This window comes from Suncus etruscus, chromosome 1 (assembly GCF_024139225.1).
Source record: "Suncus etruscus isolate mSunEtr1 chromosome 1, mSunEtr1.pri.cur, whole genome shotgun sequence".
Taxonomy (NCBI): domain Eukaryota; kingdom Metazoa; phylum Chordata; class Mammalia; order Eulipotyphla; family Soricidae; genus Suncus; species Suncus etruscus.
This window is the reverse complement of record NC_064848.1, coordinates 182,525,284-182,547,775: the sequence shown is the minus strand read 5'-3', so window position 1 is coordinate 182,547,775 and position 22,492 is coordinate 182,525,284. Positions and strand designations below refer to the sequence as shown.

Below are 22,492 nucleotides of genomic sequence, written 5' to 3'. Positions count from 1 at the left end.
TCACAGAACCTGTTATCCTGTCTGAAGACTGGGGCAACTACCACCCATTACTTTGAAGTGACAGAATGGGACTCTGTCATCTCTGAGTTGAACATGACAAAGAGGAATATTGCCTGAGGAATGTGTAAAAATGTGGGAGTGGGGCAGCTGATGAAAGAGAAAAGAACTGAGCAGGGTCTATAGGAAAGGGGGTCTTCTCAAACCCAGATGAGACCTAAGAGGATATGTGTACACACACACACACACACACACACACACACACACACGGTTTTGGGGTCACACCAGGCACACACACACACACACACACACACACGGCTTTGGGCACACACTCATGTTTTTGGGGTCATACCAAGTACACACACATGATTTTGGGGTCACATCAAGCACATACACATACATGGTCTGGGGCACACACACACGGTTTTGGGGTCATACCAGGCAGTGTTCAACGGCTAGTCCTAGTTCTGTGAAAGTCATTTCAGGTGGTGCTTGTTGGGAGCACTTTAAACTGAGGTGTAAGGAGAGGAAGGAATTTCTTATCCTCTCATTTCCCTCCCCACTTGAGTTAACCAATCTACAAGTACAGGTTGAATAAGCACCGACTAAACTCTAGCCTAGGCCCTGGGCACAACAAGAGCACAGGCCCTGCCCACAGAGAGCACAGATCCTAGAGCATTTCATTACGAACAGAAACCTGTCTTTCAACCAAAGCCCAGATTAGTAAGCAGTGCAATATTATGGAAAGATGCACCTCCGAGGAGATGATACTGGAGGTGAGACAGCTAGACTACTTCCTGGCTGCCATTGACTTCTCTCTGGGCCCTGTTGCCCCTTCCCCAGACCCCTCAAACTAACAGCATTGCTAACCTATCCCCCCCATCCCATAGGTCTCCCACTGGAGCTAGGGGTGCTGAGGATCGGGGGGGAAAGAGTCGCCCACGGATCAGAATGCTTTGTGAGACAGGTCCCCCAAGCCCAGAAGCTAACTAATTCGGTTTTCAATTGGTCCAGATGGTGTGAGCCCCCTCCTTCTTCCAGGGGCATGTTTTAGAACAGAGTTCAGCCAAGAGACAGGGGTGGCCAGGATGATGGATGAAGATATGGGGGCCTCCTGACAGCCGTGGAACCTGCCCATTTGGGTTGGGCAAACCTCTCTGGCCTCATTTCTGCCTGTGCCATGAGTTGGGGTGATGAGTGTCACCAGCTTCCAGCAGCCAGCCCGGAGGACCTCGCTACCCCCCATCTAATCCCAGGAAAGAAAGGCAGATAGTCCAAGCGGCAGACTGAGGACCGGCGGGAGGGAAAGGAGGTGTCAGACACGTGGAGCAAACCATAAATAGACCCCCCCTCCCCTCTCCCAGAAGAGGGCTGCGAGTTCAAGACTCGAGCGCAGCGCGGAATGAGAGCAAAAAAAAAAAAAAAAAAAAAAAAAAAAAGACTCCCGCCAGGAGCGAGAGGCACCGAAGGGAGCAGCTCATTAGCATGAAATGCAAATGAACCCGGCCTCATTTGCACAATTCGGGGCCCGGATTTGGGCGAAAGGGCAGCAGCCCAGCAGTGGGGAGGCGACGGTGCTGCAGCCGCTCTGCGCCCTCCCGCCAAGCCAAGACAAGCCGCCCCGGGAAGCAAGCGAGCGCAGACGCGCAAAACCCTCACGGCGGGCGGCGCGCGGGGGCTGCGTGGGTGGCGCCGCCTAGAGAGACAGCGAGCGCCGGGATAGTCGGAGGGTTGGGGGGGGGGGCTGTAAGTCATCGGCCCGTCCCTCAGGCCTGCACCGCAGTGGCGTCAGCGCCCCTAAGTCCCTTGAGGAGGAACTGACCTGCTTGGTTCCATCCACCGCGTCCACCTCCCTCAGAGGATGGGCCAGGATCGCCAGACGTGTTGTCCCCAATCGCCCCCCCCCCATCCCTGGTCCACAGCACCCCAGGAACAGACATAGCTTTTGGGGGGGAGGCTCTGTCAGCGAGGGGAAGCTGGAGCAGAATGAGCTGAGGGAAAGGTGAGAAGGGGCGAAGGCCAGGGGGTCTGCGCTTGCGTGCGTAATTACGCGCGCGCGCGCCTCAGCCCCCCTCGAAGACCTGGTCCCAGTGGGTAAGGGGGTGCACGCTCGGAGAGCAGCTTCCTCCCCACTAAGCCTTCAAGGAGCGAGTGAGAGAGACAGAGAGAAACTGAGGCACGGAGTCAAGATTTGGCGCGATTTTTTTTGCAGCTCGTTCCTGCCACGCCACTACCACCGTCGCCAGCCAGCCAGCCAGCCAGCCGCCCTTCCCTTCGCGGGTCCCTTCACTGCAGTCTCTCTCTCTCTCTCTCTCTCTCTCTCTCTCTCTCTCTCTCTCTCTCTCTCTCTCTCTCTCTCTCTCTCTCTCTCTCTCTCTCTCTCTCTCTCTCTCTCTCTCTCTCTCTCTCTCTCTCTCTCTCTCTCTCTCTCTCTCTCTCGGTGTGGGTCACAGGCACTGGCACCACGTGTTCAAGTGCGAAGCCCCCCACCCTTCACCCCGCGAGCAAGCATGGGGTCCACACTTCATGAGAGGAAGGTCAGAAACAGCCGCCATCCACGTTGGCCGGGTCAGGCACGGCGGGTTGGGGTGAGAAGGTCAGGCTGGAAGTTGCAGAAGTGGAGCCGGGCGCGAACCCAACAAGCCGGAACCCACGCCCAAACCTTGCTGCCCTGGCCTTTCCGTGTCTGTCTGCTCCCCCAAAGCCAGGACCCCTCCCCGGCCTGGCCTGAAACCCAGTCCGTGGGACATTCTTTCTACTCCGCGCCTCACCTCTATCCGGCTCCCCAGCATCTTAGCGTTAGGGGTGAGATGGTGGGGGGAAAACAGTAGAGAGCCGGGTCCCAGACCTCACACCCCAGCACGCGGCCTCCCTCCTTTTCTGCAAGCCCGCCCAGGACGGAACCCCGCCTTCCGGCTGTGGTCCAATTTGGGGGGCAATGGACAAAGAAGGTTTCAGGACCCTAAACGGGGCTATTTTGGGGACCCCCCCCACACCTATTCAATACTCCGATTCCCCGGGGCACCCCTTCTGGGAGTCCCAGGGACCTCGGTGGCCAATGGGAAAGTGGGTTCGGTCTGGGGGAGCCGTCTAATTGGCTCTGGCCTCGGGGCGCGGACCCGGGGCGAGGGGCGGCGCTGCGCTTCGGGGTGGGAAGCGGATTCCAGCTGTGGCTCTGGCCCGCGCGCCCCGCCCGCACTGTGCGCCACGGCGGCTGGCCAATGGGCGCGCGACTCGGGGCCGGCGGCGCGCGGCGATTGGGCGCCGGGCTGGCGGGGGGAGGCGGGGCCGAGGCTTGAAGTTGGAGTGAGGGATCCAGCTGTGGTGTGCGCCGGGCTCCTCGCCGCTCGCTCGCCCGCCCGCCCGCCCGCTCGCTCGCTCGCTCGCTGGCTCCGCGGCTCGGCTCGAGAAGGAGGCAGGCGGTGGCGCCGGCGACAGCTACGGCAGTGGCTGCACCCGCGGCGGCGGCATCTCCGCCTCCAGCCCTCCTCCCGGGACGGCCCCCCACCGTCTCCCCGCCCCTCCTGGACCGACCGTAAGCCCGCGGCGGGGCGGAGGAAGGAGCCGCCCCCCACCCCCTCCAAACCCACCCCCGAAGAGATCCCTCCTCCCCGCCCCGCGCCTCCCCTCCTCCCCGCCGCCTCTGGCGCGGAGCCGGGACGATGCTGACCCCTTAGATCCGGCTCCAGCTGCGCCGCGGAAAGAGGGGGTGCCCCTCCCCAGGCCACCCCCCAGCCCTCCGCCCCCCGTCCTCCTCCTCCTCCTCCTCCTCTCGGGGCCGCTTCGCCGAAGGTAGCGCCGAATCGGGCGATCGGAGCCTGGGCGCGAAGCGAAGAAGCCGGAACAAAGTGAGGGGGAGCCCGCCGGCTGGCCCGGGGGAAAGGGGGGACCCGGGGCCTCTGGGGGAAAACGGGGCTCGAGCCAGACGGGACTTCCCTGCGCCCCGGCGCCCCGCGGGCAGCATGCCCCTGCGGGCAGGGGGAACGGGGCTGAATTGGCCCTCCCGGGGGCTCAGCCTGCGCCCTAAAGCTCCCCAGATGCGTCCCCGCCGGGGCCCCCCGCTTGCGTGAGGATACCTCCTCTGAGGGGCGACCTCCGAGCGCCCCTCTCGCGACCGCCCCGGGGCCCCCCGGCTGGCCAGAGGATGGACGAGGACGAGGATGGAGCGGGCGCCGAGGAGTCGGGACAGCCCCGGAGCTTCCCGCAGCAAAATGACCTGTCCGGGGCCGGGGGCCGGCCGGGGCCGGGGTCGCCGGAGAAGGACCCGGGCAGCGCGGACTCCGAGGCGGAGGGGCTGCCCTACCCGGCGCTGGCCCCGGTGGTTTTCTTCTACTTGAGCCAGGACAGCCGCCCGCGGAGCTGGTGCCTCCGAACGGTCTGTAACCCATATCCTGCCGGGTTCGGCGGCCGGGCCGGGGTCTGCAGGGGGGCGGGCCTGCCCAGCAGAGAGGCCCCGAGAGCGCCAGGTGAGTGGCAGGAAAGAAGTGAGGCTGCAAGGCGGGCGGGGGGTCTGGGGGGCGTCCGAGGCGCGTGCGGGTCCGTCTGGCCGAGACCCCCCCCCCGAGGCGGGGCGAACCCCACCTCGGTCCGCACACCTCCGTGCTCCTGGGGGGGCCGGGATCCGGGCCAGGCGGCGCGAGCCGTCGCGTCCGCGGTCGTGCAGTTGGACGCGCTCCAGATGCGGGCAGGGGAGGAGAGGAGGGGTCGTCCTCCTCCAGATGTGGGGAGCTTCGCGAGTCTGGGAGCTCTGCTCCGCCCGTTAGCGAGCGAGCTGGGGTTTGGTTTCCGAGTTTGGGGGGGTGGGGTGGGGTGAGAGGAAGCTGCGGGGAATGGGAAAAGGGGGAGACCGCAATCTCGGTTTTTCCTCCTGCTCCCCCCCACCCCGTTCCAAAGTTTGCGGTAGATTCTGGGGGATTGACTCCATCCCCACCCCCCCCCACACACACGGTCCTTGAGGCCATGGCCGGAGGAGGGGGTGTTACTGACCCAGGGCGAGATGTTGCGGGGCGGGACCCGGTCCTCACCCCCCACCCCCACTCGCGGGTTGGAGGCACAACAAGGAGATTCCGGCGGCGGCTGATGTCAGGGGTTCAGAATGAGAACAAGATGTTTGGGGGGGGACTGTCTGCCCCCGGAGGTGACTGAAAGACCCTTTCGGTGAGAGCTGGGTGCTCAGAAAACGGGGCCCTGCTCCCGCACTCCTCCTTCAATGCGGGGTGCTTTAGGTTGGCTTGGGGAGTTCTGTGCTAGATTTTTTTTTTCCTTGTGGAGGGAAAGACTGTGGCGAGAGCTAGGGGAGCTGAAGAGGGTTGTGGGATTAAGCAGATCCAAGTGACCCCTCCCTTTTAAAAATGGAAGATGCTGAGCGGCCCCAGGCAGATCAGGTAGGGGAGACCCGCAGCCTTCCCCAAAAGTATTATGGAGACAGTGAGAAGGAGCAGGTTCACAGAGAGAGGCGACTTGCCATGGGTTGTGGCATGTGCCAGGGAGACAGTCAGAGTTCAGCCCCCCTGCCCTCTGTCTGGTCTGGAGGGGGAAACCCTGCGTCCTCATCCTCATGGCCTCTCCCCCTCAGCCCCTAGCACAAAGCTGGCTAGGATGCGGGGCTCCAGACTGCCTGGGTGGGTCCAGCACTGGCTGCTGGAAGGGAAGGGGTGGGAGGCGCACATCAGGGCCAGCTCTGGGCTACTTCCTGCCTGCTCTGAGGTGCTCCTGGTGCCAGGGTGAGAAGTCCGAGGTCTCCCTTGGACCCCAAGACTCTAACCAGAGCCCAGGCGGGACTCTGCTCTGGAGAAAGGAGGGGAGCTTGGGGCCGCCCTCGCTCTGCAGCTCTGCTGCCTCTAGTGCGCAGAGCAGGGATGTGAGCTTGGGCCCCCCAATCCCCTTCTCTACACCCTATGGGTCTTTGGGAAGCCCCTTTCTCACACCCTCCCACCAGCCACTGGTCCTTCCTTCTTCTCTGCACAAAGGGGTCAGCTGCTCAGAGGTCTGGGCACCAGCGGAATTAGACATCTCTCAGGTTTTGACCCCCTTTCTCCATGGCAGAAATGGAGATGGGAGATAATGTGGGATCTCCTCATTCCTAACCATTCACCATCTCCCTGTGTGGGGACAGTGCCTGTCTCATCTCCTTCTCAGGTTTCGGGGTATAGAGCCAGTTTCCCATCTCTCCTCTTTGACCCTCTCCCCACATAAAACCCACACCTCTGGGCTAGCTTCTCTGGGTCTGCCCTAGCTCCAGATGCCAGAGGCTGATCTGGGGGCTGGGTCCTTTCTTAGGGGCTTCTAGGAGGGGAAGAGGAGAGAGCTGGCATGAGGGAAGTGATAGGGGCTGAGATGCTCCCCTTGGCTTCTCTCTGGGTCGCGGGGCTTCCTGGCATTCTGGGGCTGTACAAAACACTGCGCCAGGCTTGGCTGAGGCTGGGCTGAGAACCATTTTTTGGGCAAAGGGGCTGCTGAGCTGTGCCCCTGCCTCACTTCCCCCTCGAGGGTCCAAGGAAACCTGTCTTCATTACCAGAGTCCGAACCGAACCGAGTCCTGGGCCCTGCTCTTTCCTTTTCTTTTTCATACCTGTAAGGCCTCTCCTGGCTCCCAGCTTTCTCTGCACCTGTGAGCTTAAGTAAAAGAAAGAGGCTAAGGATATGTGCCCCCAACTCTCTAAGGCTGCTTAGATTCTTGGGACTCTTCACCCTCACCCCCTTAACCTTTCAAAGACCTAGTTTCCTAAGAGGAGATATAGACCAAATAGTAGTGAGGTGTGTCTCTGTGTGTCTGTGTCTCTGTATGCCTTTACATGTGTGTGTGTCTGTCTTATGTGTCTATTGAATGCCTATGTGTGGTTACGCATGTGTGTCTAGTCTGCATGTGTGTGCTTGTATGTGTGTGCTTGTGTGTATATGCGTGCCTATGTGTGCTTATGTATGCTTCCATGTATGTAGGTGTGTGTGTGTGTGTGTGTGTGTGTGTGTGTGTGTGTGTGTGTGTGTGTGTTGGAGGAGGAGGCGGGGGACTGGAAAAGAGGAAGGGCTCTCCGAAATGCGTATTTTGGTTTGGGGGAGACAGGACATTCCTTGACAGTTTCAGGAGCCAGAGGCCCCTCCCGCTGTGTCCTGGGGTTTGGGGGTGTGCGTTGAACTTTGCAGTGTGTGTTTCTTCAAGTGTGAGGGCGCAGGCCCCTCCCGGGAAGGAGATCCTGAGCCTCCCCTCCGGCTGCTGTGTCACATCTGGAAGTTTGTGTAGGAGTTTCTCCAAGCTCAGAGCCCAGCACAGCTTTTTCTCATTTGGAAATCACAGGCTGGCATTTGGGATGCCGAGAGGGGGAGTGGGAGGGGGGCCAGAGGGGGAGAGGGGAGCCTGCCAGGAGTGGGGGGAGGAGTAGGGGAGGCCTAAGCGGCAGGATTCCTAATGGCTTCCAGAAGTGAGTGTTGTGTGTGTGGCTGCGTCACTGTGCGTGTCTAGTGTGTGTGTGTGTCTGCAGAGGAGGGGCCTTCCTCGCCACTGTCCCAGGGTCCCAAGTGTGCCTCTTTTTCTAACCTGAGAGCCTGGGGGGCGCCTCCCTGGCTCCTCACCTAGGCTAGCCCCTCTTTTTCCAGCTCCAGATCCTTATAAGGGGCTCTTGGGGGGGGAAGGGCTGATGCTCTGGAGTGAACTGGGCCAGAAGGCCAGGAGCAGCAGACCCATTCTACTCGGCCCAACTTTTGGGGGACTCCCCAACACCCACAGTGCCAATTGGAGCCACTCCTGGAATCACCCCCACCCAGCCCCCCTCACCCCTCGCCTGCTCTCACCCCAGCCAGGATGGCGACAGACACAGCTGTACACACGCGCAGCGCACGCACACACAGTCACAGACTTCTGAATCAGATTTCTGGCCTATTTCCCCTCCCGAAGATTCCAGCGGGCAGCCGGCTCCATGCCTCTGTCTCAGTCTCTCTGGGTGGGGCCGGCTGCCTTGCTTCGGCTTCAGTTTTCAGTTCGGCTGGAAACCTCTCCCCACACACCCACACGCTGGAGCGGGCGGCCGGGAGACCACTGGGAAATGGCTCGTAGGAGGGGGGGCTCCTCCGGGGAATCCCCTTTTAGCCTCCCGAGCACCAGCTGTGCTGCTATCGCACCCCCCCTGGGGATGCCCTGAGACACCAGCCTCTCGCCTCTCTGCGGGGGACAGGGGGGAGACAAGATCCAGCTACCTCCCTATCTAGGAAATGGAGGTGGGGGTGGGGGGGTGTCCAAGGTTCAGGCTCCTTTCCTCCCAGATGCTCCTCAGTTTCAGGATCCCAGGCTTTGGGAATTGGGGGAACCTAGCCCTCTTCTTAGCCCTGCCCCAGTCCTGCTGCTTGCCCTCCTCTCCCCACCTCCTCCTCCCTTCCCATGCCAGGCCAGGCAGGGGCTCTGGCCAAAGCCCTACGGACTCAGCTCAGTCGTGTAGATAACATGCTCCAGTTCTCTCTCCGGCATCGAGAAGAGGAGGGGTGGAAGTAAGGTCCCTCATATCCCCTTCTGCTTTTGAAGGTGGGTTGTGCGAAGAAAGATCCTCCCCTCTCTTACCCCTTCCCCCTTTAGGATCCACTCCAGCCCGGACAGTCACCATGGCAACAGTAGACATGTGACTGCACAGGTCTATCATAGTCACTATGGCAACCAGTGTCCCCCATCCCTTGGTTGTCATGGGGATTTGTCACATGGTTCTTCTCAACCTGATAACCTGTGGGTCTCCTTGTTTCCCCTGCCCTAGATGAGGATAAGACAGTAACCTGAGCAGGGGGAGTTCATATGTGATGGGGGGGTGGTCCCTTAGTTACCATAGCAACAGATCCACACCACCTAGTGACACATCCTTCCGTTGTTATAGCAACAGGGGAACATCACACAGTGACATACGGCCATGTTACCAAGGAAACAAGCCTTACCCTGGGAAGGGTGAAAGACCCTCCCTAACCCCCACTCATTATTTCTTAGTTCAGACTGTCCCTCATTTTTCTGTGCCTAGATGTTTCCTGCCCATTTCCTGTAGAGAAGAGGGAGAGAACAGGCAGATATACTCGGGAATAAGCTGAATGGCAAAGGCATGTCTTGCAAAGAGGCTTCCATAGTTCAGTTAAGATGGGGGGTATTATTTGGGGACCCTCTAGATGTAAGGAAAGTCTGCTCCCTTCTGGTATCCCTTCTGCCCTCGTTTCTCCAGCAGTGCCTTGTTGTTGAGGCAAATAAGGACAGAAAGCATGAATGGCAACATTCATCTGACTTCTGGGCAGAGACAGATTGATTCGCTCACTCATTCATTCATTCTTCTCAAGTATTGATTATCTGCTACATGCTGGGCAGTACTCGAGGCTCTGCAGGCGATATAAAATGTGCCCAAGTGTTGCTCCCTCAGCACGGGGGCCGAGGCACATGCTGGGTGACTGTCACATGGAGGAATCAGTGCCAAGAGGTGTCAGGGTCTCTCCCCAGGAGAACTCCCCACCTTCTACAGGTAGAGATGAGAACTAAACAGACCTCCCTCCCCCTGGAGATCAGAGTAGGGGTGCTGACCTAGAGACATTATATCCTTCCTAATCCAGTTGGTGACCCTAAGAGACCCCATGCCCCTTTCTCAGGTTGGCCCCTGGCTGACCCCACTCTGGGGAGAGAGTCACTAGGTCTGCCCCATAAAGAAACCCCACACAGTGGAAACAGCTTTTTGTATTTTTCCTCCTGTCTCCTTTTTCCCAAATCCAGAACTAGTTTGGCTTTTTTTAAAACTCTTTTTCTGGTGAGGAGGTGGTAGTTAGAAAACTCAGAGGGCCTAGGAATCATTGGTGGACAGGGGCATGAGGGAAAGGTCTGGGGAGCAAGGGTTGGAGAGGGATCCAGTTAGAGGGTCTGAGGATTGGGATGGGGAGACATGCTAAGGGAATATCCATGTAACCCTACTGACTCTAGCTTGGTGTACCCTATTGCCCCAGTACCCTTCCACTCTGTCCCTGAGGTCTCCTTTCTGCTTTTTTTTTCCCAAGTGGTGCCTAGGAGGCTTCACAGGTAAGTCTTGGTCAATCAGGACTATGGTTCAGTGCAAGTGGCCAAGAATTCAGTGCTGCATGTGGTGCAGGGGTTACCTAGGCTGCTCTGAAAGGGTAAAAACCTGCAGGACCACCTCTGGTCATCTGGAGGGCAACTCCAGGACTGCACCTGGAGGTGTTGGGGTGACCATATGGTGCCCAGGATCAAACCCTGGTTCATGGTTTGATTAGATCAGGGAATGCCAGGCATGTGCCGTAACTCCATGCACTGTCTTCCAGCCCCCACAATCTGCTTTCCCAGTGCCCACTACTCCTCCTCCCCTCATGTCTCCTTGAGAGCTGGAGGGTCTTGAACATGCATCTGAGTGTGTTCTGAGAGCCTCTCAGGTCCAGAGCCTGCTTTGGACCTTCTCCTGCTATGGGGTTGGAAGTGAACCCCTGTCCAAACCTACTGTGCAGAAATACTTGAGGCTTAGAAGGCCCCCAGTGGAGTGCAGAACTGGTCAGGTGTAGAGGCTCAGACTATGGTCTATAGAGGCTGTGTACAGGTGGAGTCTGGGGACTGATGTTTGGCACAGGCCTGCCGTGAGACAATGTCCTCGTTGTCTCCATGCAAAAATCGATCTCTTCAGGTGGCCAAGGAGTGTTGTGAGGGCTACTGTGGCATAGAACCTCTTGTCTGTGTCTGTCTGTTCTGGAGATAGGTGGTCATAAGTCATAAGCTAGATTCCATCTTCCATCTTCCATCTACAGTTCAACTTTAGTAACCTCAGTCTTTTTTAGGGGAGGTCACTCCAACTGTCATATCAAGATTTGCTTTCTGGCCCTGTGCTCAGGGTAGGATCAGGGAAACCATAAGAGGTATCAGGGATTGAACTCAAATTGACTGCAACTGTTCTACCTCTCTGGTCCCTAGTAACGTTAATCTTAGGTATTTTGTGGAGAGGGTATTCCTGTAAATATTTGGATAGGGGGATTTGGGTGTTATGGTCCTTGGGAAACTCCAGCTATACCTGGCCATGCTGAGGGGCTATGCCAGGCTTGCCTTCTGCCCTGGCCACATCCTGGCCCAGTGACCATTGTCTGACCCTGGCTTCTCCCTTAACATTCCACATATGCCTTTGACTCTCTGTTGATATGGGGGAGAAAAACATCCCCCCAAAATGTCATGGAACTGCGTTGAGCATCCAGGACAACTGTGGTAAAAAGGTACTTGATAAATGCAGGGTTAGCATTCAGTTTTTGTTTGATTCTTATCATCCCTGGGAGGAAGACTTGAATTCGGAGTTAGCAGCCAACTCTCGGTGGCATTTCCAGGCACACCATCAATTTCTGCTGCCAAAAGTTGGGGTGTTTGTGGTGATATTTCCTACTTTGGAGACAAGAACATGAGTCCAGTGTGGTGAGAGGACTCAGGAGTGGGAGCAGGGTGGGGTGGGGCGGGAGGCCCAGAGAGCTGTGCTGTTTCCTTGACTGTGGGCACCTGGTTCGAGCGCATCAGCATGCTGGTTATCCTGCTCAACTGTGTGACGCTGGGCATGTTCCGGCCATGTGAGGATATCGCCTGTGACTCCCAGCGCTGTCGGATCCTACAGGTGAGTATATTGGGGAGGTTCAGTGCTGTCTCCTTTGCTAGAGACCATGAGGCCACAGGTCAGGGTTGTAGTAGGTGAAGGGCTGGCGTGCCCTCCACTCGGTTCCAGCAACCTCTGTGTCCCCACTCCAGGCTTTTGATGATTTCATCTTTGCCTTCTTTGCTGTGGAGATGGTGGTGAAGATGGTGGCCTTGGGCATCTTTGGGAAAAAATGTTACCTGGGAGACACTTGGAACCGGCTGGACTTCTTCATCGTCATTGCAGGGTAAGAGGGATGTGGTAGGAGAGGAATGGATGGATCACCCTCTTCCCCTGGAGGCACCTCTTCAGCCTATGTCCCCCATCTTCCCTCATGGTCCAAACTATCCTCTGACTTTCTGTTCCCTCCTACCCAGTGCCACTCTCATGGGGGTTCAAGGACACTGAGCAGTTCTTCAGAGGCCTGAGTAGGAGGTGGTGGAGGTCACACTGCCCTGCCCAGGCAGGGGTCTCCACTGACCTCTCTGCACCACCCCTGGGGGCCGCAGCTTCAGAGGTCCTGCCCTTGGGTCCCTCCCTGCAGGATGCTGGAGTATTCGCTGGACCTGCAAAATGTCAGCTTCTCGGCCGTCAGGACAGTCCGCGTGCTGCGGCCTCTCAGGGCCATTAACCGGGTGCCCAGTGAGTGACCCCGCCCCTCAGCCCTGGACAATTCCTGTCCCCTGCTGCCTCCCTGCCATTCACAGCGTCAGAGGCAGATCCCCTTAGAGAGGATCTAAGGGAAGGGGCCACTGGGGGGACTGGAGCACCCGTACCCTTGCAGCCAACGTGAGATTCCTGAAAGACACCCCCTTGCTTTCAGCTTGCTTGTGGCTTGGCATCTTTTTCAGACAACCCTTCTCTTTTGTTAGATGCACCCCACCCCTGGAATTGGGGTGGCAGGACTGGGCAGAGAGGGGGGTGCCAACCAAGCAAGGTCTCCTCAGCCCAGAACGGCCGCTTAGCAAGTTGGTTCTCTCCAGCAGTCGCACAGCGCGTGCATCTCCCTGGCCAGGCCCCCCTTGCCTCCCCTTTCTCCTCACCCTTCCCACGGGTGCAGCCGCTGACTGCCGGGACCATTATCGAAATTAAGCCGCAGAGGCTTCCCAAGTCACTGCGGCCTTGGCAGCTCTCAGCCCTGCCTCCTGCCCCCACTCCTCCCTCAGGCCCCCTTCGCATCTCCCCAACCTACAAAGCTGCAGATAGTTCCTGCTTTGATCCCTTGAGTGGGTTGCGTGTGTGGAGCACATTTCTGGGGGCTCAGTACCTAGTGTGACAGCCTTGTATTTGTGCTTGTAGATGCATACATGTGTGTGTGTGTGTGTGTGTGTGTGTATATATATATACCTAGGCATGTGTGCACATGTTTGGGGAGATGATGCAGTGGACTCTGGGTGGGTGAGCCGTTTGGCATGCCCTGCAGTAGTGGGGGTACCTTCTAGAAGAGGGGCTGCTTTTACCTCTCCTTCTGCCCAGGTGACTGCTGACAGATTTATAGGCCTCTGTCTAACCACCGGTGTAATTCCCTTAATGCAAACCCTGAGAAATTGATCACAGCGGGAGCCTGGAGGAGCAGAGGGGGCGGGACTGCAGCAGGGGGAGAGGGCAGGGTGGGTTCCAGTGCAGCCCAGTTCTTCCCAGGGGCACTTTGGGGCTGAGACACTCTAGAAGAGTCTATGCTTCTGGACCCAGAGCAGAGAGGGAGGCAGCACTTCAGGACCCTGTCACAGGGTTTGTCAGGAATCCAGATGGTTCAGTGGTGGTGTTTGGAGAAAAATGGATAGCATGTGTGTGTCCCCCCAGGGGTTCATTATTTGGGGGTCTAGTCTAAACAGAGACCAGTTCGGGACAGGGCTACGGCCATCGCAAAGCACAGCCCCCCCCACTCACAGCAGACCTCCCAGCGTTCTCTACCTCAGTTTCCCCATGATGGAAGTAGTGATCTTTTAGAGCGGTCGTGCTGCTGGAGCAGGTGTAGGAGGGGAGTGTGCGAGGGTATGTATGTGACTATATGTGTGTAAGAGTGTAAGTGCAATGTGTGATACCATAGACTGAATACATGTGAGTGTGAGTGATGACTGAATTAGTATATATCTGTGTAAGTGATTGTATGACTGTGCAGATGTGACTGTGAGTTCACATATGTGTATGAGTGTGTGAGTTCGTGTGTGACTGCATGCATGTGCAAGTGTGATTATTTGTAGCTGGAAATGTGTGTGTAACTGTGTGGCTGTATGACTGTGTCTGTGTTTTTGCGTGTGTGTGTGTGTGTGTGTGTGTGTGTGTGTGTGTGTGTGCGCACGCGCTCTCAGCTTGCTTTCCACTGCCTGCCTCTTGCCGCACTGTGATACTGGCCAAGTGTCAGTTCGCCTCACCCCGCCTCCATCCTCATCTGTGAAGTGGGGGTGACACTCTCGTGCTCCTGGAGGTGGCGCCGGTTGCTGTGGGCAGGCTGGGGAGGGCGGGGGAGTGGGGAGTGCTCAACTGCCTGCAGAGTTGGAGGTGCCTGCCAGTTCCCCCTCCAGTTTGAGCTGGGAACAGTGGCCTGAGTCCCCAGAATCCCTCTGGGAGGGCTGCCAGGCTCCCGCAGCGTGGCTTCTGCCCCACAGGCATGCGCATCCTCGTCACGCTGCTGCTGGACACGCTGCCCATGCTGGGCAACGTACTGCTGCTCTGCTTCTTCGTCTTCTTCATCTTCGGCATCGTCGGCGTCCAGCTGTGGGCCGGGCTGCTGCGGAACCGCTGCTTCCTGCCTGAGAATTTCAGCCTGTGAGTGGCACCTGGCTAGGGGGTGACCAGAGCCCTCCCTTCGGTCCCCTCCCCACTGCTCTGACACACCCAGTCCCCAACACAGACCTGACTGGTTTGCAAATGTGCTACACATTGGAGTCACCAATGACAAATGGTGACATTTGACAGCAGCCTGGGGTGCAAGACGGCCAGTCACTAAAACAGCTGCCTGACAAACCTAGGACTATGAGTTCTGGGCCTGGTATAGCTACTATAGGGGCTAAAGCCCATCCGGCAGCTGTTTTTGCTGTTAAACCTGGTTTTGCAATATCTGGCCACAACATAGCCAGGAGTGTACCAGCATCACAACTGAAAAGGTGCGTTGGGGCTGAAGAGAGAGTGCAATAAGTTAGGCACTTGCCTTGCATATGTTCAGCCTTGGTTCAAATCCTGGCCCCCTCCCTCAAGATCTCCCAAGTACCACTAGGCATTTGGATCACTCCTTACATAGAGCCAGTAATATCCCTTGAGCTTTTCCAGGTGTGGCTTTAACCACTCCTCAAAAAACAAATTTGTTATGCGAGCCACTGCCACTATTAGGAGGGCACCCCTCAGCAAGCTGGTATGGGAGCACTACAACTAGAAAGGGTTTGAATCTCAGTCAAAAAGGCAAACAATTGAAAGCAGGAGGAAAGGGAACAATGATTGATCGCCACAGCTACCAATTGGCCTGGGGTTCAGCTTGGCTATGTGAGATGTGTTGGAGGAACCAAGTGAGGTATATGCTCCATTACTAAACTGCTCCTCCAGTCCTAAAGGGGTGAGGAGAATGAAACACTTTCTGGGTCTGAACATGCAATCACGTTTGGAAACCAGTTGTACACAGGATTTTCGTACTCAATCCTCAGTGCTCCTGGGGTGCCCCCATCCATCTAGAAGCCCCAGGCCCTTTCTGTCACCTTCCCCATAGCTCTTCCTCCCAGGCTCCCTCTCAACCTCATCCCTGTCCCCTCTGCAGCCCCCTGAGTGTGGACCTGGAGCCCTACTACCAGACTGAAAACGAGGACGAGAGCCCGTTTATCTGCTCACAGCCACGGGAGAATGGCATGCGGTCGTGCCGGAGCGTGCCCACGCTGCGCGGGGAGGGCGGCGGTGGCCCGCCCTGCGTCCTGGACTACGAGGCCTACAACAGCTCTAGCAACACCACCTGTGTCAATTGGAACCAGTACTATACCAACTGCTCTGCAGGGGAGCGCAACCCCTTCAAAGGCGCCATCAACTTTGACAACATCGGCTATGCCTGGATCGCCATCTTCCAGGTGGGGCCATGGGGCCCCCCGGGGGGTGGGGGAGCCTTTGGAACACCAGGGCTAGGTCCCGAGTGACAGCTCTAGGTTCTCAGGGCAGGCAGGAAAGAGGTTTTTCAGGTACCCAAGAGTCAGCTCGGCCCCCCCTCTACACCCCCCCAGGTCATCACGTTGGAGGGCTGGGTCGACATCATGTACTTCGTGATGGATGCTCACTCTTTCTACAACTTCATCTACTTCATCCTCCTCATCATCGTGAGTGGCTCCTCAGCCCCCGTGGGGACGGGGGTCCTGGGGAAATGAGGTGGTGGGAGCACATCCTCAGGGTTAAGGATTCCACAGGATAAAGCAGAGTATTATTAGGTAGAAATCCAAGGTCAAGGCCTGACTTCATGTGACCTCCTTCCAGGCCCACACAGGGTTTCTGATTCCCCACCAGAAAGAGGAGAGGTTCTCCATCCAGGCTGCCTCTGCCAAGGGGAGTGGAAAATGGCAAAGAGCATTTCTGGAGGGCTGGAGCAATAGGAAAGTAGGTAGGGCATTTGCCTTGCATGTGGCCAACCCAGATTCGGTCTCCAGCATCCCATATAGTCTTCTGAGCACCTCCAGGAATGATTGCTGAATGCAGAGCCGGAGTAATCCCTAAGCACTGCCAGGGATGGCCCAAAAACCAAAAGAAAAAAAGGAGCAGTCCTATTTTTTTACCAGGACAGGGGCAGGACTATCTGCATTTCCTGGGATCTGCACAGGGAGGGAAACTCTCAAAATCATAAAATGAAAAGACACCAAAGTTCCCAGGCCTTATACTCAGTGTGTGATACCATGAAACCTGTGCCGTTGCCAACTCATTACTTCTCAGAAGGTCTCAGACATGGAAGGTGGGAGGCAGAGGCTAAAGTGGGACTGTGTGACAGTCCAATGATACTGTCTGCAGGGATGATTTCACTGTAGTCGATTTCTGCTGCTCTGCACCAACAGTGTGCCTATTCTCTGTGCCATGTGTGCCAGGGTCTGACATCCTTCCCTGGTCCTGTGTTTGACTCAACATGTCAGTGAGGACACAGTTTTTTGGTGTGTCTTCGGAGTTTTTGGGTGGGAGCCACTGAGTATGATCCGTAACATCTTGGACGTGGAGCGGGGGGGGGGGGGGGGTCCAGAGATGGTGGCCCCAACTTCCGAGGAGAGTGCTGAATCTCAGAAGGAATGAATATGGGATGTAGGGATTGGCTGGAGCTGAGACTACAATCCCCCGCTGCTGGCTCCATGTCAAGCCATTTTTCATGTCACAAAGAATCAGTGACAGCCAAAGGGGTAGATATTGAGAAGAGATTATAAAAGAGAAAGATCAGGTCTGGAGCAATAGTACAGTGCATAAGGCACTTGCTTTGTACCCAGCTGATCCAGGTATTATCCCCAGCATCCCATATGGTCCCTCAAGCCCCCCCTAAAGTGATTCCTGGGTGCAGAGTTAGGAGTAACCCCTGAGCATTGCCAGGTATGGCCAAAAACAAAGAAAAGAAAGAAAGAAACAAACAAATCTCTGCTGGGGGGGAGGGGCAGATTTAGACAGATTCTGGTGAGTGAGATCTGGGGGCCACCCCTGCAGCCTTCTATGGAGTGAAAGTGGGGTCAGGCTTGGGGCCTCTTCCCACGTTCCTCCCCCACCACCATAGGGGCCATGCTTGCACCCAGAAAAGCCACTTCCCTGGGCTTGGGGGAGGGGAGAGGAAGCAGACTGGGAGGTAAGGGGCCTCGTTTCCACCCTCCCACACACCCCCTGAAAAACCTTTCTGAACAGCTCTCTGGAATCACACTAGTGAAGCTAATTATCATAATTACTAGGACACAATCTAGAAAAAAAAATCTGCTTTGTCACCATAAATATTCATTTCCTCCATTCTGGATGGTTATCCAAGCATCAGTCATTCCAGAGTCCTAGAAAAACTGAGGCATGGAAAGGGGACAGGGTGAGAGTGGACAGGTTCAGGGGGCGGGGCCCTCTGCAGGGTTCAGAGTTTAGTTCATCTCCTGGGTGGAAAAGAAACTGTATAGAGGAAAGGAAGACCAAGGTCATGGGCTTCTGAGCTCCGTGGTTCAAGGTCTTGGCCACCCAGCTAGAGTTGGGACCCAGAGGCAGGAGTGTCGTGGATTGTGTTTTGTGACCAAGCTCTCAAAAGCTCAAGCGAACTAAAAACTCCATTTCCCTCAAGGTTGCGATCATTTCCACAGTTTTCTCTGAGTCATAATGGGAATTGGGGGGGTACTCAGAATCTCCGTGCTTGGGCATGCTTAGGGGTAGGAGTTTGGGAGAGATCCGTGCAGGATAATGTCACCATCAACCAGCCATGCCAGCATTCCAGAGAGCTCTGTCAAGCCTTAGCTTGGCTGTGCATTAACTAAATGATCTCGAGCACATGTCTTCACCTCTCCAAGCCTCCCTTTTTTATCCATCCGGTGGAGAGGACTCACATGTCATCACCCGAGACAGTCCTGAATTCAATGAGCTAATTAATGGCTTGATCAGGGGTGGAGTCCAACCTGGCACTGGGTCCAAGGTGGCGGTAGTACTGCGGTTCCCTTTTCTTCAGGACGTTTCTTCTTCCTGCCCCCACCCCAACAGGTGGGCTCCTTCTTCATGATCAACCTGTGCCTGGTGGTGATCGCCACGCAGTTCTCGGAGACCAAGCAGCGGGAAAGCCAGCTGATGCGGGAGCAGCGTGTGCGCTTCCTGTCCAATGCCAGCACGCTGGCCAGCTTTTCGGAGCCAGGCAGCTGTTATGAAGAGCTGCTCAAGTACCTGGTGTACATCCTGCGGAAGGCAGCCCGCAGACTGGTTCAGGTCTGCCGGGCCCTGGGTGTGAGGGCCGGGCTGCTGACTGTCCCGCCACCATCAGGGAACCAGGAACCCCAGACCAGTGGCAGCTGCACTCGTTCCCACCGCCGCCCCTCTGTCCACCACATGGTGCACCACCATCACCACCATCACCACCACTACCACCTCGGCAACGGGACCCTGCGGGCCCCCCGGGCCAGCCCTCAGATTCGGGACAGGGAGGCCGAAGGGTCCCACCGACTCATGTTACCGCCCCCCTCCACACCTGCCCTCTCTGGGGGACCCCCCAGGGAAGCAGAGTCTGTGCACAGTTTCTACCATGCTGACTGCCACCTGGAGCCAGTTCGCTGCCAAGCACCCCCTCCCAGGTCACCCTCTGAGGCTTCAGGAAGGACTGTGGTGAGTGGGAAAGTGTACCCCACTGTGCACGCCAGCCCTCCCCCGGAGATGCTGAAGGACAAAGCTCTTGTAGAGGTGGCCCCCGCATCTGCCCCCTCGGCCCTCACCAATCTCAGCATTCCGCCTGGGCCCTACAGCTCCATGCACAAGCTGCTGGAGACCCAGAGTACAGGTGAGAACCCTGGGGGAGGACCTGTTAGCATTCCAAGGTCAGGGACTATCCCAAAGACCAAAGCTTTGGGACTGGCAACTAACCACATCACATCATTTTTCTCTCTTCTTTTCTTTTTTTCTCTTTTCTTTTCGTTTTCTCTTCTCTTCTTTCTCTCTTCATCCTTTTCTCTCTATCCCTTCCTTCCATTCTTCCATTCTTTCTCTTCCTTCCATTCTTTTCCTTCCTTCCTTCCTTCCTTCCTTCCTTCCTTCCTTCCTTCCTTCCTTCCTTCCTTCCTTCCTTCCTTCCTTCCTTCCTTCCTTCCTTATTTCTTCCTTCCTTCCTTTCTTTTTCTTTCATTCTGGAGCCATATCTGTGGTGCTCACTTCTGGTACTGCACTCGGGGATCAAGGCCACATCAGCTGCACCTAAGACCTTTCCTGCTGTACTCATTCCAGCCATGTATTTAACTTTTGCTTTAATTTTTGGTCTTTGGGTCATATCTAGTGTTGCTCAGGGATTGTTCCTGGCTCTGAACTCAGGAATTACTTCTGGTAATTCTCAGGGGACCATATGGAGTTGCAGGGAATGAACCAGCCATATTTTATGGCTCCCATAATTATATACTAATATATATGATATGTAAGTATATATATACTAATTATGGGGAGCCATAAAATATGGATGGGATCAAGGCTTACTCCTGGCTGGCTCAGGGGACTATATGGGAATCTGGGATCAAACACGGGTTGACCACATGCAAGGCAAACTCCCTATCCATTGTGCTAGCACTCTATCCCCTATCCATCACATTTGATCCTATTTTCTCTTAGTTTCTCTTAGGGAAACTGAGGCCTGTTATATCTGTGAGCCAGACTCTCACTCTATGGTAACACCAGCCTTTGTGACCAATATTGCTGTGGGCCTGTCTGTGCTGAACAAGCATACTACATACACACACACACACACACACATACACACACACACACACACACACACACACACACACACACCTGATGAGTTTATCATCTACATTTTGCTGATGAGGAAAAGGGGGCTGAGAAAGTCTGTGCTGTCGGTGAGGGTGTGATTCAGCAGGTTTGTGTGTGACTGGCCAGTTTGTGCACCCCACAGAGAGGTCTCTTGGAAAGAATTCCAACCCCTTCCCCCAGGGAGATGGGAACTTGGCACAGCAAGTTCTTAGAGGTGCAGCTGATGGACGAAGTGCCTTGTGTCATGGGGTACAATATGTTCAGGCCTGTGAGTGTCCACAAGTCAGATCAGACAGACTCCTGGGAGCTCAAGGCCTGTTAGCAGCAAGGATGTGACTCAAGGGAGAGGAGATAGGTTTTAGAAGTGGCCCCTTCGGGGCCGGAGAAATAGCACAGCGGCGTTTGCCTTGCAAACAGCCAATCCAGGACCAAAGGTGGTTGGTTCGAATCCCGGTGTCCCATATGGTCCCCCGTGCCTGCCAGGAGTTATTTCTGAGCAGACAGCCAGGAGTAACCCCTGAGCACCGCTGGGTGTGGCCCAAAAAAACAAAACAAAACAAAAAAAAGAAGTGGCCCCTTCACAGAAGGAGCACAAACTTGTGATGTGTTGTTCCACTGCCCTGCCCTAAGGTGCATGACAGGCATGGGGCATTAGGGGGTGGGGCTGGCATCCACCCTGTGTTCAGTGCCTGTTTATGGAGACCTGCCAGAGTGCTGGTGCTCTAGGATGGAGGTATCATTGGATATCTATGAGAACTTAAACTGTGCATGCTAAACCTTCCTGTTCCATAGAAGACACTGAGTTCCGTTGAGTTCACTGACCATTTGTGTCTTGGGAAGAGGGGCCTGCACATGTGGGTGACAAAGTGTTTGGATGGGCCATGTGCGTGCACTAGCTGATGTTCCTATCTGTATACACATGGTATGCAGGTGTGTGTTTATAGGGTGGCAGGTGTGCAGGTATGTGTTTACAAGTGGGAGGTGAGCAGATGCATGCACACATTGGTGGTGTCAGGTGCCTGTGCCTGGTTTGTGTACAGCATGTGGGAACACGGGCCTGTGCACACATGTGCTTGGTTGTGCAAGTGTTTGTACTGTGGAAATTGGGCTACGTGTGTATCCAGTGTAAAAGCACATGGGGCAAGTGTTATCCTTGAGTACAGGTGTGTCTTGGGGACCTTAGGAAGATGCCCCTCACAGTAGTGTTGGTGGAGGGACAGTGCTCTGCAGAGAGGGGCAGGAGAGATTGTCTAGGGTCCTTGTTGAAAGGAGATGTCTAAGAGGATATCAAGGCTGCTGGCCAAACTACAGGGCAACAGAGGGATGTGCTGGGCATTTGGGTGATTTGTGACAGATCTGGCCATGCACCCCCTTCCTGGTCCCCTGTTGTCATAGTAGCCCAACACTGCAACTCATCTGTATACATTCTGTGGACAGGGTGACCTCAGATATTATCCTGCAGCCCCTTACTGTTGCCCTCCTCCTGTCCCAGGCGCCTGCCAAAGCTCCTGCAAGATCTCCAGCCCTTGCCTCAGGACAGACAGTGGAGCCTGCAGCCCTCACAACTGCCCCTACTGTGCCCGGGCCAGGGCCAGAGACTTAGAGCTCACTGGTGCAGAGGGGCCCGACTCCGACAGCGAGGCAGTGTATGAGTTCACCCAGGATGCCCAGTGTGGAGACGTTCGGGAACCCCACAGCCGGCGTCGCCGGGTCGGAGGACAGGATGTGGAACCCAACTCTGTGCTGGCTTTCTGGAGGCTTATCTGTGACACCTTCCGCAAGATTGTGGACAGCAAGTATTTTGGCCGAGGAATCATGATCGCCATCCTGGTCAACACCCTCAGCATGGGCATCGAGTACCACGAACAGGTAGGGATGCAGGCCAGGTGGCCTTCCTGCCAGCCAATCTGCCCTGGGTGGACACGTCTATCTTCTTCCCTATTCAACTCCTGTCACTTTTCTTTCTGGGCAGCTGCCCACGTGACAGAGAGGACAGCGAAGTCTGGGGACTATGGAGGATACAAATCAATGACTATGACTCAGTGTGGAGATTGAGGGGGCAGGCAAATGAACGCTCTCTGGAAGGCTTCTTGGAAGAGGCGGGCTTTGAAAGATCTGCATACATGATGGGCATCTAATGTGTCCAGCCCTCTTTGGAAGGCTTGGTCACTGGATGCGGTTGGGTCTTTGTAAATAGGGGAAAGGATCATCCCCCTGTGTTTACCCCCACCTTGTCACTCACCTGACGAGTACTGGAGGTGTGTGAATGAGTGGCAGCAGGAGGGAGGGCGGAATGGTCGCTGGTGGCTGTCTTGTGCGGAGGGGAGGCGAGCGGTTCTATCCTGGCTTCAGAGCCCGGGACAGGGATGAGAGGTATCTGCAGGTCGAGGAGACTTGCGGGCGGGGAATGAGGGCCTAAGATGCGGGGCCAGAGCGATAGCACAGTGGTTGGAGTATTTTGCCTT

General features: G+C 56.1%; 1 protein-coding gene across 5 annotated transcripts in view; it reads left to right on the top strand.

The window, feature by feature from the left end:
- The first annotated feature begins 3,912 nt into the window (after positions 1 to 3,912).
- The window catches only part of CACNA1G (calcium voltage-gated channel subunit alpha1 G), a 66,648-nt gene continuing 48,068 nt past the window's right edge, over positions 3,913 to 22,492 (top strand). For 4 of the 5 annotated variants that reach the window (XM_049772832.1, XM_049772837.1, XM_049772817.1 and 1 more), the window contains exons 1-9: positions 3,914 to 4,374; positions 11,474 to 11,594; positions 11,726 to 11,859; positions 12,157 to 12,254; positions 14,222 to 14,381; positions 15,361 to 15,661; positions 15,812 to 15,904; positions 18,270 to 19,053; positions 21,520 to 21,896. In XM_049772832.1, the coding sequence (XP_049628789.1) occupies positions 4,142 to 4,374; positions 11,474 to 11,594; positions 11,726 to 11,859; positions 12,157 to 12,254; positions 14,222 to 14,381; positions 15,361 to 15,661; positions 15,812 to 15,904; positions 18,270 to 19,053; positions 21,520 to 21,896 (2,301 nt within the window). In that variant the 5' untranslated portion in view covers positions 3,914 to 4,141. Of the gene's footprint in view, positions 4,375 to 11,473; positions 11,595 to 11,725; positions 11,860 to 12,156; positions 12,255 to 14,221; positions 14,382 to 15,360; positions 15,662 to 15,811; positions 15,905 to 18,269; positions 19,054 to 21,519; positions 21,897 to 22,492 lie in introns of all 5 variants that reach the window. The other variant, XM_049772843.1, reaches the window with a different exon arrangement.